Source organism: Catharus ustulatus, chromosome 16, assembly GCF_009819885.2.
Source record: "Catharus ustulatus isolate bCatUst1 chromosome 16, bCatUst1.pri.v2, whole genome shotgun sequence".
NCBI lineage: Eukaryota > Metazoa > Chordata > Aves > Passeriformes > Turdidae > Catharus > Catharus ustulatus.
Genome location: NC_046236.1, coordinates 1,106,929 through 1,122,748, shown reverse-complemented (window position 1 = coordinate 1,122,748; position 15,820 = coordinate 1,106,929). Strand labels below are relative to the sequence as shown.

The following is a 15,820-nucleotide window of genomic DNA, read 5'->3' as shown; positions in this document are numbered from 1 at the left end:
CTTATGGGGTGTTAGCAGCAGACAACAGGTCTAATTCAGGTTAAATTCAGATGTCAACAAGTTAAATACAGATGTCACTGCATCTCTAAGTAACCAGCACTTCATCCACCATAAAATGCAGCCAGCTCTGGGGAAGAGCCATACCCAGCCCTAGGGCAGCACAAGGATACAGAAGCTGCCTGCAGGCAACAGATTTTACAAAAACAACATTACGGTGTGTTTGTGCCCTGCTGGGCAGTCAGTACCTTGGATAGGTGCTTTATTTTGATGCCTGACACGAGGTCAGCTGGTTCCTCCTCAATATACTGACTCCTCAGGGCTTTCTCAGGGTCCTCCTCCTCCTCCTTCTCTTTCCCCACAACAGTCCTGGGCCGCCCGCACCAGTATGAGGGCTGACAAAGGAAGGGAGAGACAGAAATCAGGCACAGGCAGAGCCCATCACTTCTCAGCCTTGGCCACCCTCCTCCCAACAGACACCTCCCAGGAACTCCCAGACTGCTCTCCTTGGCCTGGGAATTACCAACCAGAACATCTTCAGCAGGCAGGGCTGACATGATAGAACACCTCCTCCTGCCCTCCTGCCTTCCTCCATCTCTCCCTTACAGAAGGTCAGTGGTTAAACAGCAGCTTTTCCCCATCTTCATCTCCATGGAAAAAATTCCACTGAGAAGTAAAATCACCCAGGTAGAATTATCCTGCCTAGGAGAGCTCCCCTCCAAAACCCCTGAGAAACACTAAATACAGCTTGGGGTCCAGATGCTGCAGTTACAGCCCCTTTTTTTTGACCTGGCTCTCTACGAATGAAACGAAGAGTTTGGGACCTTAAATACCAGTGGGAATCACAATTCAGTAACTCCTGGATGCCAGATTAGCTTTTGTCAATGGCTCCATCTCTGTTTCCCTGGTGTGACTGCAAGAAGGAGTGAGACGCTGGAGTGAAACCACTCTGAGATGAGGAATTTGGAAGGGAGAAGGAAAAACCGCTCTATCAAATAACAAAGGATGCATCTCCAGTATCCAAATAGAACATATCTTCTCTGCAGCCATGGAGCCACAGTGCCCACTGCAGCTGCAGAGGGTGATGCCAAGTGTTTGGCTTGGCAGAGCAAGGGCAGCTCAGCTGATGGGGTGTCAGCTGTCACCCACCCCCTGGCATGCAGTGGTTGGCAGTGGGACACAGGTCACCCATGCTGTCTGCATGGCAGTGCTCAGGGGTGTCAGATAGCTGGATCTGGTTGCTCCCACCTGGGGTTTCTCTGCAATGCCTTTGATCGGACCTGGAGATATTTAAGAACACTCTGCATGCCAGGAAGTGCTGGGAGACAGATTTAAAGCCAAGATGACCTTCATCCACAGTAACAATCTACAACTGCATCAGCCTTTAGTGAGGACATGCTGCAGACCCTGTGGCTTTGGAGGCCAGATGGTGCCACCCTTGCCCATCAGACTGGGCTGCTGCATGGCACAGAAGTGGTGACTGTTCCGAGTGACACCCCTCAAGCCCAGGGGAGGGGTGTAAGCAGTGCTCACCGTGAGGAAGAAGTACCAGGGCTGTGGCACACCATACTCCCCGGGGAACACGGCCTCCACGTACCAGGCCACCATGCCATAGAGCACTGAGTCCAGGAGCAGCATCCCCAGCACCTGGGCTAAGGTGAAGTTGTCATCCACACTGATGGGCTTCATGAGGTCCCTCCACTGGATGCCAGTCCCTGCAAGGCACACGGGACACTGCTACCTCTGCATTCCCTGGAGGACCATCTTCTCCATGACTGGCAAAGAGCAGCCTCTCTGCCACCTCACTGTTCTGTAACCAGGAGCACCTGCACAGCTCTATGATCCTCTGCAGATGGAGGGAAAGGAGGCACTGACACCTTGAGGCTCCCCACCCCAACACGCTCCTTCCATGCCATTCTCTGCCACTGCCTGGAAAGAAATTATCCCATCTCCAGCATCACCCCTCCATCACTACAGCCACCAAGCTACTGCCACACTTAGTAAATGCATGGCTCTGCTGGAACCAACAGCAGGCTCTTTAAAATTAAAGAAATTAAAGATATCTATTGTGAAGGAGGAAATGCAATGGTTCCCATCCATTAGAACAGCATTAGTTTGGTAATTAAAGTGAGGATGGCATTTTGCACAGCCCAGGGGCACAGGCACAAATTTGGAGAGCCCTGATATGGGAGCAATCAGCTCTACTAAGAAGGAAAGTGTTTCTTCTCCCTGATGTCTTTCCACCAAGCCATTCCACCCAACAAAATCAGGTTGCCAGGAAGGGGATGCTTCTCTCCCCAGGAACAGAGGGCCCTGCTCACCTTTCCCTTCAAACATGCCGATGAGCTGTGCCCCCATGGCCATGGCCACGTTGGAGATGAGGCAGGATGCCAGCTTCTGGCTGTGGGACATGAGGTCGTAGCGGGGCGAGATGAAGAAGTAGGGGATGTAGGAGAAGAAGTAGAGGAAGCCACCAGCAGCAGCTGCAACGTTTGCTGCCAGCATAGGGAAAAGTAGGAAGAAAAACATCAGGGTGATGGCACCCAGCATTCCTCACCAGCTTCCCATCCAGGGACATGCCAGATTTGTGCACAAAGCATGGCTATGTGGGGGCAGGACAAGGCCATGCCCACATCCACAGCAAGGCAGGAGCTTGACCCCAACCCCAACCCCATGGTGGGCAGCTGCAGCCCTACCCATCCCAGAGCAGAGTCTGGGGCCAAGTCAGCCAGATGAGGCCCTAAGACAGGAGCTGGTCATAGTACCAGGGAATGGTCTGGTTTGAAAGGGACATTAAAGATCACTTTGTCCCACCTCTTGCCATGGACAGGGAAACCTTCCACTATCCCAGGTTGCTCCAAACCTCATCCAGCCTGGTCTTGAACACTGTTAGGGATGAGGCAGCCACAGCTTCTCTGGGCACCCTGTACTGGGGCCTCCCAGGGAACAATTCCTTCTCAATATCCCATCTAGCTCTGATCTCTGGCAGTGGGAAGCCATTCCCCCTTGTCCTGTCCCTCTATCCCTTGTCCTCAGTCCTTCTCTAGCTCTCCTGGAGCCCCTTTAGGCCCTGGAAGAGACTCTGAGTTGTCTCTGGAGCCTTCTCTTCTCCAGGTGAGCACCCCCAGCATTCTCGGCCTGGCTGCAGAGCTGAGGGGCTCCAGCCCTTGGATCTGTTCTGGTTTGGGAAGCAACAGTACCCACATCCCTTTCCACACAGTGTGCGGAAAATGCAGCTAAAAATGGGAAGAAATGCCCCCTCCGCAAGTTGAAGTGTCGGTAACAAAAGCAGGCAGTGCAGGAGGACTCACCTCGTGAGAAGAAAGTGCTCACCATGAAGTTGAAGGAGATGGAGGAGATGGAGAAGACGGCAAGGAAGGTGAACACAAGGGTGGGGTCACTGTTGGTGAGCACAGCTCCCTGTTCGCTCACCTGCCAAGAAAATCTTGTGAAGCCCAGAGCTGCTGGAGCCAGCCATGGCTTTAGCAGCACAGACTTGATATTCTCCAAGTGTTGGAGACAAACTGAGATGGGTGAGAATGCCCAGAAACTCTCAAACCACTCCAGAGGGAGGAAATACAGATTGCCCTCATGTGATGCAGAGTCTAAGGGGCAGGGGACACGCCACCCAGTACCCAGACAGCCCCCTCCTGCTTCCCCTGGTGTGGGCAATGCAGAAGGGAGAGCTCGAAGCCGTCCAGAGGCTGTGGGAGCAGAGTGGTCCCTGGGGCTCCAATCCCCATCTCTCCCTGGGGGGAGTCACCCCTGCCATGAATGCAACTGTGGGGCAGCATCTCAGTCCGGGAAACCCAAACTCTAGTCTTTGGAGGAGCCCTGGGACAGTCCCATGGCTCTGTCATCCCTGTGCCTTGCCAGCACAGAGCTCGTGCCCTCGGGACAGACGCTCACCTTGACACAGAAGAGCACAGTGACGAAGAACACAGACACCAGGAGGAAGAGGAAGAACATGAGGAACCAGGCACTCCAGTGCAACCAGTTGCTGAGGCCCATCATGTGCATGTATTCCTGTGAGAGGTCATGGTGTCACCCAAGGCTGCACTCACACTCCCCGGGCACAGCGGAGGTGGCTTTGCCCCGTGGCACAAGCAAAGAGGTGGCAGCCCCAGGTACCACCAGAGCAGTCCTGCACAGCCACCAGTGTGGCATGGCATCCCCCACCTCCCCAAACAACAGCTGCCACCACTGCAGGAGTCCTCAGAGAGCTGAGCTGAGCCCAAACCCAGAGCAGGTGCCAGTGGTGCTACTGGGGCCACCCAGCACACGGCAGGACGCACAACGCCTGGGGGAAGCCAAGCCCTGCTGCTGCAACCACGTGGCTGAGCTCCAGCCACACCCACACCATACACACAACGGGTCTCTACACGCAAAAGGCAAAAATCTTCCTTCCTACAGGCTGAACTCTTGAATCCATGAACTCTGGAACCCACATATGATGATCTCTCTACCAGCTCAGAATAAACACCATCCCTGTGGTCCATCACCCCAGGCTGCAGAGCAAAGAGAGCCCAGCCTCCTCATGGCAGCAGGATTAGCAACATTCTTCTCCAGGGCTCGCTAATCTCCTGCCATCCCCACCTCCTGCTCACTGGCTCTACACCCAGCAGAGATTTTGTTCCTAATCTAAAGTAATCATCCATTGGGAAAGCTGCAGAGGGAGGGGAGCACATCCCAGCACTCACCTTCAGCTTCTTCTCCTTCTCATGGACGACGGCACGGACGATATTGAGCGAGGTGTAGGTGAAGCTGAGCATGAGCAGCAGCGGCAGCTGGTTCTGGATGGCCAGGAGGAAGAGGTCATTGACGTAGGCAGGGAAGGGGAAGCGCTGCACCACCACGGTGATGTTGTCCAGCAGACTGGCAGAGCTGGCACTGGCATGGTACCGCATGATGGCCCTGTCCACGGTGTGTTGCACTGCCAGGAATCCCTCCCGGAGATAACCTGCCCGGCAAGAACCACACCAGGAATAGAGATGGGTCTGGGGTCTGGAGGGACACACAGCCTTTGTGGGAAGGACTGCATGAGAAGAGGAACAGGGACTAACGGTGGAGCGCAGAGGAAAAGCAATATAAGCATTACTGTGACACAAAGGACTGGAGGAGGACTGATACCACAGCTGGTTTGGGTTGGAAGGGACCTTAAATCTTATCTTGTTCTACATCCTGCTATGGGCCTTCCACTAGACCAAACCAGTATCTCAAAAAACTCTGTTCATGGTCACTGTCCTGCAGCACTGCTGTGACTTTGAAATGGGGAGATTCTCTATCACCTTTTTCTTTGTAAACCACAAGAATAAACAATACTACATAGGTTGCAGTGAGAAAAAGTATATCCCGGGACTCATACATGTGGCTTAAATTTTTGTGCATCAGAAAACACTGAAAATATTTTAATATCCCAACAGCATCTCCCAAGTGGGAAGGATCCACAAGGATCATGAGTCCAACTTCTGGCCCTGCACAGACAATACCACTCTGTGCGTCCCTAGGAGCAGTGTCCAAAGGCTCCTAGAGCTTGGGTGGCCTCAGGGCCATGCCCATTCCCTGGGGAGCCTGGGCAGTGCCCAGCAGCCCCTGGGGGAAGAGTCTTTTCCTAATATCCAATCTAAACCTCTCTTGGCATAGCTTTAGATAACAAAATAAACTAAAATAGTTTATTTTTAAGAGGAATTGCTGCCAAGTGTTACCTGAACAGGAACTTAAATCCTCTTACAAAATCCCAAATGAACATTTTGAAAGTCAGTTGGCTAAAATGATCCACAGAGAGAGAAGATAAAAGAGAGAGAAGATAAAAGTGGAATTATGAGATTGGGAACTTTGTTTGATATTAACTCATGTACTGAGCAAACACTCTGGGGCTCTGCTTTATTTACACACTGTGAGCAAAACCCGTTTGCCCACTTCCTCGCCCTCACTCCCCTGAACACTGTAATCAAATACAGAGGGAAAAATCCCACTGAGGGAAATATTCCCATTGCCACCACAAGAGAAGTTCCCAAAAATCCAGTCCTAAGCCAGCAGCAGCACCAACAATGCTCCTGCTGGCTCCTGCTATGCCAGTGGTTTGGCTGCCCTTAAACACCTCAAACCACAGAACTGCTCTATTTACTTTTCAAATACTTAAGCAGTACAATAAACACTGGGCACTTTGGATCATGAAATAAAATTTCCATTAAAAATCAAAATAGGAAAAAAAAAATTCTAAAATGATTCATGCACATTAAAATTTATTCTTATCCAGCCCTACTCAGCAGAGATGCCTGGAGGCCAAGCAGTGCCCATGAAGTCACAGGATAAAATTTAAATAAAGGATAGCTATAATGAATACAACAAAATTCTAAAATATGAACAAATATTTAACTGCTCGCCTTAGACAGATATAAATTCAATGTTGGTATAAATATAAATCAATATTTCATTACAATTAACTTAATTTAATAATTTCTTTCAAATGAACCCATTTCTTTAAGAGCTCAGAGCCTGCCAGGTGCTGTAGAAAGGTGACCCCATGTCCTCAGGGTGCTCACCTGGTGTGCCCCCATCAGCAAACTTGGCCTCGCGGGGCCCGGGCAGCTGGAAGAGCGGGAACAGGTAACCGGTGTGCCAGTCCCGGTCCAGGTTGGGGTTCAGCCCCGTCTGCTCGCTCCGTGGGGCATTCCTCGGGCTGTACTTGAAGCGCAGTTCATACTCCACCTGCAAGGATCATGACACAGGTCGGGGGTGGGTGGGACAGATGGCAGGGGCACCTGGGTGACACATGGATGACACCTGAGTGGGGGATCTGTGCCCACCTTCCCTCGCTCACCTGGAGGGGCAGCGGGGCCAAGCTGTGTGGGAAGCGGTGCCGGAACACGACGGCGGCCAGCACGCTGCCTGAGCGGTTGTCCAGCCTGACGTACTCTTCAAAGTCCCGCTCCGAGGGGAAGCCCTGGGCTGTGGAGTGAGGGGAAACAGGAAGATGCAACGCACCATGCATTGGTGCTCAGCCATCACCAGGAGCACAGCTGGGTCCAGGACAGCAGGGATGTGCCGTGCCTGCTGTCAGACACGGGGGAATTACACAGGATGCTGCTGTGTATGTCAGGCACGCAGACATTTTTCCTTCTTGAGACCAGGAGTCAGCTTTCCCACAGAAAATCCCAACAGTTTGGAACACTAAGTGCTAAAATTTTCTGTGTCAAAAGATTTCCAAAAATACTCTTTCACAGGCAAGTGCTGCCACCTTCTTTAGCTGTTTTAGGGTGATATTGTTCTAGATGGAAACTGCAATAAAATAAGACCAAAAAGGCAGCCCAAAATCCTGTCATTTTAGTGGGGGAAAAAAAATAAAAATCAAACTATAGCCTTGAAGTTCAGAAAAAAATTATGTTCCAGGAGCGTGAGGATTTAGAGACATGAAAGGCCATCCACTGTGGAGGACACCTTTCACTGGACCAGGTTGCCCAGAGTAAAGATTCAAAAGATTCACACCAATTTCTGAGGTAGAAGGCGCAGCCCCAGCCCTGCTCACCTCTGATGTTGATGGGCAGAGCTCTCTCCACTGCCTCGGCGATGCTCTGGACTGCGCTGCTGTTGGAGGGGACATAGGCCAGCTCCCAGGGGTTGCTGGCATGCCGGGAGGAGAAGAAGCTGGGCAGGTCATGCACAGACTCAGAGGGGTAGAGGGTGGCATTGGGGTGGCTGACGGAGTGCACGCGGTGCCGCAGTGCGATCAGGATGGCGGCGAAGAGCAGCGGCAGGCACACCTCGATCACCGTCACCAGGATCTGCCGCTTCTGTGGGCCAGGGGAAAAGAGGGAAGATACAAATATGGGGGCAAGGATATAAAATATATTATGTGTCTATATATACACAGACATCTAGATATCTACCATAGGTATGTGTCCATATACAGATACCTAGTATACACTCTCTCAAGAGATAAAAAAGGAGATGCAAACACAGAAGGTAGATGAGCACACAGTCATGAGATTCAGGGCACGAGAACACCAAGAAGCAACAGCATTCTTGCATTCCACAAGGTTTCACAACCTGGGTTTTTCCAGAGGTTGGGAATGACACTGTGCTGGTTCCCACATCCTTCAGGACTCTCCAGCCAAGGTGTCCCCTACACTAAGCACTGCTTCAGTTCAAACCAGTCTGCATCAGAGCCTTCCTCACCATGCTGCCGGGTAGAATGACCCAGGCTGGTTCTTTGCTCCTTCCCTGTGCCCTGGGGCTCTGCCATGTACAGCAATATTGCAGGAACCAGCACAACTTTTCCCACTGGAGCTGAGTTGCTCCAGGCAACATGGGATCTGCATCCCAGGATGGGGCCCAGGAGAGCCTCTGGCTACAGGACAGCTACAGCACTACTACAGACACTACTGCACTCCACACAGTGGCTCATTTCTTTTTAACTGAAGTTCTAGCAACTGGAGAATGAACTCAAGCCCTGCACTCTGGAGCTTCACGCATCAATTCCCCCACGGTTACCTCTCCTGCACAATGCCCCCTAGCTAGTAACACCCCCCACCAACACATGTTCATTAGCATTTCAAACTGGTGTCCCAGGGGAACTCTGGTCATCTGAGCAACCTGGCCTAGTGGGAAGTGTCCCTGCCCAAGCCAGGGCATTGGGATGGATGGTCCCTTCCAGTCCAAACCATTCTGGGATTCTGTGATTTCCTCCTGCAAACTGAGCTGCCTTCATGCCAGGCTCAAGAGCAGCACAGCACACTCAGCCTCAGCCACAGCAGTGAAAGCTCAGAGATGTTCCTGACCACAGAGGTTCATGGCTGCTCACTTGGAGCACGTGCCTGGAGCAGCAGCAGCAGCATTAACCTTTTCTGAGGCCTCTGGCTAATTTAGGCTTGAAAAGACATGGGGATTTTCCACCGTCCCCTATGCCAGGCCGGAAAGGGGAGCATCAAGAGCTTTAGTCTCACAACTCTGCTGTCTCAGCAACTGGATTTTATCCAGCAGCTGTGGGCAGGCTCAGGTGGGCAGAGTCTCCAGTGGGACAGGTAGGGAGCCCTGAGGACAGCCTGGACATCCTGGGAAGGGAGGCAGTCCTGCAGGAGCCAGGGTGAATGAGATCCTGGACAGTTTGTCAGGAGATGATACGGGGACTACCATTACCCTGGCTCTCAGCACCCACTGCCAAAGCCCAAAACACCTCTTGGGGTTTCCCCTGGGAGGAGCAGTCTGCTCCAGCCACATCCAGCCCTGGCAGTATAGGCAGGAGGCAGCAGCTTCAGGCAGGCAGGGAAAAAGGAGCTTTCCCAAAGCCACGCTCATAAAAGCGAACGCCGTAGATGTGTGATGGGTTTATAATGCAGCCCTGGCAGCCCAGCTGCCTCCTGCTGATTTACGATCCTACTGAATCTCTCCCTATCTCCTGGGCTGCCTCCACAACAGCTCTCTGCCTCCCTGAACTTGCAGGCTCATACACATGCACCAGCCCTGCAGCAGAAGTCATTCAAGCGCTGTATTCCAGAGGTGACAGGGACACTCATCCATAATCCCCACCTCCACCTGGCCAGAGCAGCTCTGCCGAGCCACGTGTGCCAGCATCCATCCTCACAGCAGCGTGGGGTCACTTTGGAGCTCCATGTCTTTATCAGGAACAGGACTTCTAGCTGTATCCTAGCACAGCAGACCTGAGTCAGCTTGTGGCCTTGGAAAACACGCTGAGATGTGGCCACACCCTGGAGCGCTTCAGAAAACAATGCTTTTCCCCTGCAGAGGGGACTGGGGATGCTCCTGGCTGCAAATCAGCCCTGCTGCCAGTTCCTCTCATCCCCTCCAAGCCCTGCTCTCTGTTCTGTGCCTGCCGGAAGGCTGGGTGCAGCCAGAACTTCCTTCTTCCTTTGGTTTATTTTTACAGCAACACTGTGCTGAGCTGCAGGTAATTGAAAGCATAAAGCCAGGCTGCCTCCTCATCCCCCACATTCTGCCAGGGCTGGCTTCGGGTCCCAGTAGAGCCACAGCACCTGCCCAGGAACACCTGCATGCTGCTAAAGGTGCTGCAGCCTCAGCCAGCATCAGCCGGGACCTGCCAGTCCTATAGTCCCCAGATCCCCCAGCTGCAATGGTGGGAGGTGGGCTGGCAAGGGGGGCCAGTGGTTTAATATTTTTAAGACTAAAAAATCTAAAAGCTGCTCCTGAGAGTGGTAGAAAGCAACGGACAAAAAAAATCTTCAGGGGCTCCAGTGGGTTTTGGAGGCACTGGCACTCCCAGAGGAGGCTGTTCAATGAGACAGCTCAAAAGCCCCACTCTCACACGGGTGGGGTGTGGGTTACCCTGATCCTAGGAGAACGGGAGCTGAGCTCATTGCCAGAGGGAAGGCGGGGGATGCCAGGGACAAGGAAACTGAGTACATAGCACAGCCCATAAGGTCACACAGCCCAACACAAAAGACACCACATGCACAAATAACCCAGTTTTCTGATGCCCTGTGTCCAGGGAGGAGGTTTCCTGGTGGAGCCAGAGGCTGGGCAAGCTCTGATGTACACCCATCTAGAGGTGTCAGGAGCAGCCCCCCCAGGCACAGTGCCAGCCTACCTGCAGGATGTAGTTCTTCCAGAGCAGCAGCCTAAACTGCCTGAGCACAACCATCCTCCCATCAGAAGGGGACCAGTGCCAGTACCACTGCTCCGCAGGACCCTGGAGGAGAGGAGAGAGCTGTGAGTGCCAGGTGCTGGTGGAGCTGGGCAGGAGGAGGGCAGCATCCCACACCCCATCCAGCCCAGGGCACCTCTGCTTCCAGTCTGGTGCCACAGCAGCTGGCTTGGCCCCAAACAGGGCAAAATAACCATTATGCTCCCTCTCCTAAAAGTAAGAGCCCCTGTTTTCTGGCATGGCTGTTTCCACAGACGGAAGCTGCCGTTCCAATACCTAACCTGGGTCCTTTCCACCAGCTTTCCTTGAACTGCAGGAGCACACAGTTACAAAACTACAAACACCACCCGCAGGAAGGCCGTCAAAGCCCTGGCAGCCCATTATTTTGGGATGGGTGGAGATTCCAAGTTGTGCCTCCACCTCCTGCCGTGAGAAGGGTTGGTTCTGCAACACTGCCGGTGCTTTCCCAGCAGAAACTCTGCTCCAAGAGGCGAGGATGAGAAAAGGGCAGGGAGGCACAAGAGAAGGTCAGGGCTTGAGGACAATCCCCCACCACCTCCTCCCCGGCTCGGGAAGCATCCGCCATCCCTTCAAGTTGTTTGCATCTCCATGTGCAGTGGCATTTCCTGACAGAGCAGTGCTGTCCCACTGGCTGGGATTTTGGGGCTTGCAGAGCGGCATGGAGGAGGAAGGGGCAGCCCTGGTATGAGCAGAGCCTCCTGCCCCAGACTCTCGGTAGCCAGCAGCTAGCAGCGCCAGCCTCTGAGCACGGCAAATCCCGACAGGATCACAGTGGGCAGCTGCCAGGGCCAGCTCCCAGCCGGTGCTCAAAAGCCAGCAGCACTGAAAGCTGCCACAGGGACATGGACGGGCACATAACTCACGAGCAACGCCCTGGCAGATGCTGCACAGCACGTTCTCCAACCCTGGCTGGGATGGTATCAGCTCCTTGGATGCAGCTGGCACCCAGCAACTTCAGCATGGGTTTCAGGATGCCACAATAAGAGGAGGTTGCTGGCCCACCGACCTGGCAAGCCTGCCGACCTTGGCTCCTGGGCCAGTGCTGCTGAACGCACACAGCGAGCACAGCTCCAGTGGCACCAGAGGCTGCAGCAGGAGCAACCTGAGACTCACACAGGGCTGCAGGCACAGCAACAACACCCACCTGCCTCACCTGCTCTCTGCCACCATCTCCTTGAGCTCTCCAGGGGACTTCTCCAGCCTTGGCACACACCTTCCAGCCCCAGCCCTAAACCCTGGAGCCTTCTCCTGGCTTTGCAGGCACCTTCCCAGCCCCATTGCTAAACCCAGATGTGTTCTCAGAGCACAAAAAACCCACCATCTCTTTGCCACTCCACGCACAGAAGACAGATTCCCACAACAGCAGGGAGATCTGTGTTCAAGGATCTTTCTCTGGGCAGGAAAAAGCAGAAGAGATCTTATGCTTCAGCCCCAAAAAGTCCATCAGAACCGCCCATCCAGAGCAAGCAAGAAAGGAATAGCAATGGGGACTTGGCAAAGGCACCTTCAAGCCTCACAAAGTGCCACATCTCCAGCTGACCTCTGGCCCACATGTGGCCAAGCAGAACAGTCCATGCTGTGCCACAGGATTCCTTAGCAGGTCCCCCAGGCCCACATACATATCCCCACACAGCAGCATCTGAAATGCCCCCAAATAAGCCCCCCCTGCCCCCCTTACCCAAGCAGAAACCTTTGCCATGCACCCCCTTGAAGGAATCAAGAGCAATCAAGGGAATCAAAGTTGTGGCTCACTCTGAAGAGGACAAATGCTGCAGGTCAGGCAGGAGCAGGCTGCTGCCCTCACAGACATCCCAAATCCTGCTCGCCCTGCCACACCCTCAAACTCAAGCTGTCCCCCCGACTGCCCCCACGGGTCTTACGGTTGCTGCTGGGAAAATGTCAAGCAGCTCTTGGGTAACACAAACACTATGCAAAGACCGAAAACTCCAGTATTGCCAATAAATACTTTCCAAGTTTTTAAGTGTTCCAACAAAACTCATTCTGGACCTTTTGCTTTCCGGAGGATGAGAGGAGGAAGAAACTAAGTTACAAAAGTTCTTACTGGATTTGAGAGCAAAAATAGTTTTCCAGGCTCTATCCAAAACATGATTTTTTTTTCTTCCAACCCAAAAGAGAAAACCTGTTTTGGGAGGTGCTGCCTGGATCAGCCCAAAGATGTCCATGACCAGAGGCAGCTCAGGTAGGGCCCAGGGTCCATGTGTGGCCCATCTTCAGCAGGAAGGGAGGGCTGAGTGCCACAGGTTGATGATGACCTTGGAGGCACCAAGGTGCCTCGCAGGAGGACATGGGCAGCACATGCTGGAGATGCTCCCGCCTGACCTCAAGCACTACAAGATAAGACTGAATTTCCCACCAAGAGGCAGGGTGAAATATCTGGGAGAAGAGAGACGTGACCACCACCAGCTTCTGGGAGAACAACCCAGTTCCCCTCCCTGCTCTCTGCATCTGACCACAGCAGCAGGAAGGGTCTCCTGAATGCGTGAGTGTGGACACACCCTGGCCATCCCCAGGGAGGTCAGTGAGGAAGGAGACACTTCTGCCTGCCCACAGCCTGCATGAGTGGATATGAGACTGGTCCTCAACTGCCACAGTACCGAGCTGTGCTGAATAACGTGGTAGCACCAGCTGCCAGCCTGGACCAGAGCTGTCCTGGTGGATTTAGATGAGGACAGGCTGAGGATTGGCAGGGATCAAGGCCACAGCATCCCATCTCCTGACCCACTTCCACACTGCCTTGTCGCTGGGACGTGGCTGTGCCCGGCCACCACCTCAGCAGAAAGGGCAGAGCAAAGGCCACATGCTCCCGGGAGCTGGCAGTTATTTTAGAGCACACACCACATTTCTGCTCTTCTGATGTCCCGTTCCCATAGAAACCAGCCCTGGAAATTGCAGGTTTAAATATAAACCCGGCATTTCTTTCTGCTGGTTGAGAGACACCATGTCACCCCTACAAGATGAGCTGCCAGGTGTCTGCACCTCCACAGCCGTGCTGACAAGCACCTGGTGCTGGGGTGGTGGTATCACACACCTGGTGAGGGCTGTCAGTCCCTGGGTACTTTCCATACTGTCACTGGAGCAGGAAATTCCTCTGCTATCCACAGTGTCTGTGTTGGAAACTAAGCAGCCATAGCAGGGCAAGGACGTTTTACGGCCACTGTTTTCAGGAAGAGCAAGTGATTTCTGAGGCAGGTGTGTCCAGTAAGTCCCAAAGACTCTGCAAAGAGCAACCAGGGCCAGCAGCCACCAGACCAGCCATGGGTGTTCAGTGACACACAGCTCTCACTGCTGTGGTGTTTTAATCTTCTCAGTGTTCACAGAGATCTGGGAGTCACGACACAGCCAGACCATAAAAACCTCACCTTAGTTATGCAAACAGTAACAAAACTTTCTAAGAGGCTGTAAAGGCTGGCGGGGTGATGGGTGCTGCAGGGACCTCACAGCCCTCTACAAACCCAACACCCACTGCCCGATAGATATGTGAGTCTGGGTTTGACCCAGACAGGAACTTCAGGCCTTGAAATAAAGAAGAGAGCTGAGGCTGGATCCTGTTTATAGGAAGAGGCGTTGGCTTGTGCACAGTTACTGCCCTGCAGTGGGAGTGGGTCAGTAGGCATAGGGAGCCACGGCTTCCATGGCTGTGTCTGTAACTGCTTTTGTGCTGGGGCAGCAGCAGGAGAGGGGGGACAAAACTGCTGCGAGAGATGGTCAACCCCTTTGCCTTAAAAACAACACCACTTGCTTGCCCAGCGAGTTTGCAGCCATCCATAAAACAACAAACTCTGCAAACTCACTAGCCTCAGATTTAAGCAAGAACAAGGTCTGGAGCCCAACACACAGGTTTCTCATGGACCCTTGTACAACCCCGTTCCTGCCCTGCAGTTGCTCAGTGGCTGGGCAGGACAAGTCACCCAGGGCAGCTGTGAGCAGGGGACAGGGAGATCCCTTCTGCTTCTTCTTGGTTTTGGACACTTCCAGGGATGGAGACTCCACCACTGTCCTGGGAAGTCTGTCCCAGTATCTGACCACACTTTCCATGAAGAAATTTTCCCAATATACAACATAAACCTGCCCTGGCACAACCTGAAGCTGTTTTCTCTTGTTCCATCACTTGTTCCCATGGAGCAGAGTGCAACCCCCACTTGGCTGCACCCTCCTGTCAAGGAGTTGTGGACTGAGAAGGTCCCCCCTGAGCTTCTTTTTCTCCGGTCTGAGCCGCCCCAGCTCCTCCTCATTAGACTTGTGCTCCAGACCCTTTCCCAGCTCCGTTCCCTTCCCTGGACACGCTCCAGGCCATCAAGGTCCGTCTTGGCATAAGAGACTTTCTCATACCGAGCCAGGGCCCCGGGGTGCAGAAGGGCCAGCAGATGCCCCCTCGGTCCCCGCAGCCCCGTGTCTGTTCCCCGGCAGGGAGGGGTGGCCCGAGGTCTCCCGGGATGCTGGCGGGTCCCAGCGCGGCCGAGCATCCCCGGCGGATCCCGCGCGGCGCCGCCTCCATCCCGCGCCTCCATCCGCTGCAGCCGACGGGGGACGCGACCCGCGCAGGAGCCACCGCCGGCATCGAGCCCGAGCCGCGCCGGAGCGCGGAGGCGGCAGCGGGAGGAGCCGGCCAAGGGCCCCGGCGCTGCCGCAGCTCCGGGCGGGGCCGCCCCGCCGAGAGGCCGAGGCCCCGCGCATCCCCCGCCCCGCCCGACCCCCTAGCTCTTCCTGCCATCACCCCAAAGTGCTCATCAGCCCCCAGTGCTCATCACCCCCCAGCGCTCATCACCCTCCGTGCTGGTGCCGTTTCCAGCGCCCATCGCTCCCGCACTCACTCACCAGGCCGGGCGGCTCCGGCTGCAGCTCCGACTCCGTCCGGCCCCGCCCGCCGCGGGAGCGCGGCACCGCGCACGCTCCGGGAGGGGGCGGGACCGGAGCGGGGCGGGACCGTGAGAGGGTGAGACAACGTGTCTGTGTCTGTATATACGTACATACATACACGCGTGTGTCCCTGTGGACATGTATGTGCCGCTCCGTGTTCATATAGATGTGTGCGTGCCCGTGTGTGTATGTGTATACACACGTGTGTGCGTGTGTTGCTGTGTGCGTTCATATAGATACGTGTATGTTACTGTGAGCCTGTTCGTGAGGTTTTTGTGTGTGTGTACACGTCTCTCTGGGTGT

General features: G+C 54.1%; 1 protein-coding gene across 1 annotated transcript in view; it reads right to left on the bottom strand.

Annotated features, from left to right (window-relative positions):
• ABCA3 (ATP binding cassette subfamily A member 3) overlaps positions 1-15,532 on the bottom strand; it is a 31,369-nt gene extending 15,837 nt beyond the window's left edge. Inside the window, exons 1-11 of the mRNA XM_033073904.2 lie at positions 15,476-15,532; positions 10,562-10,663; positions 7,526-7,790; positions 6,821-6,948; positions 6,543-6,708; positions 4,698-4,957; positions 3,907-4,023; positions 3,309-3,429; positions 2,319-2,492; positions 1,531-1,712; positions 246-392 (exon numbers count right to left, since the gene is read on the bottom strand). Coding sequence (XP_032929795.1) covers positions 246-392; positions 1,531-1,712; positions 2,319-2,492; positions 3,309-3,429; positions 3,907-4,023; positions 4,698-4,957; positions 6,543-6,708; positions 6,821-6,948; positions 7,526-7,790; positions 10,562-10,615 — 1,614 coding nt within the window. The 5' untranslated portion in view covers positions 10,616-10,663; positions 15,476-15,532. The remainder of the gene's footprint in view (positions 1-245; positions 393-1,530; positions 1,713-2,318; positions 2,493-3,308; positions 3,430-3,906; positions 4,024-4,697; positions 4,958-6,542; positions 6,709-6,820; positions 6,949-7,525; positions 7,791-10,561; positions 10,664-15,475) is intronic.
• Positions 15,533-15,820: the final 288 nt, after the last annotated feature.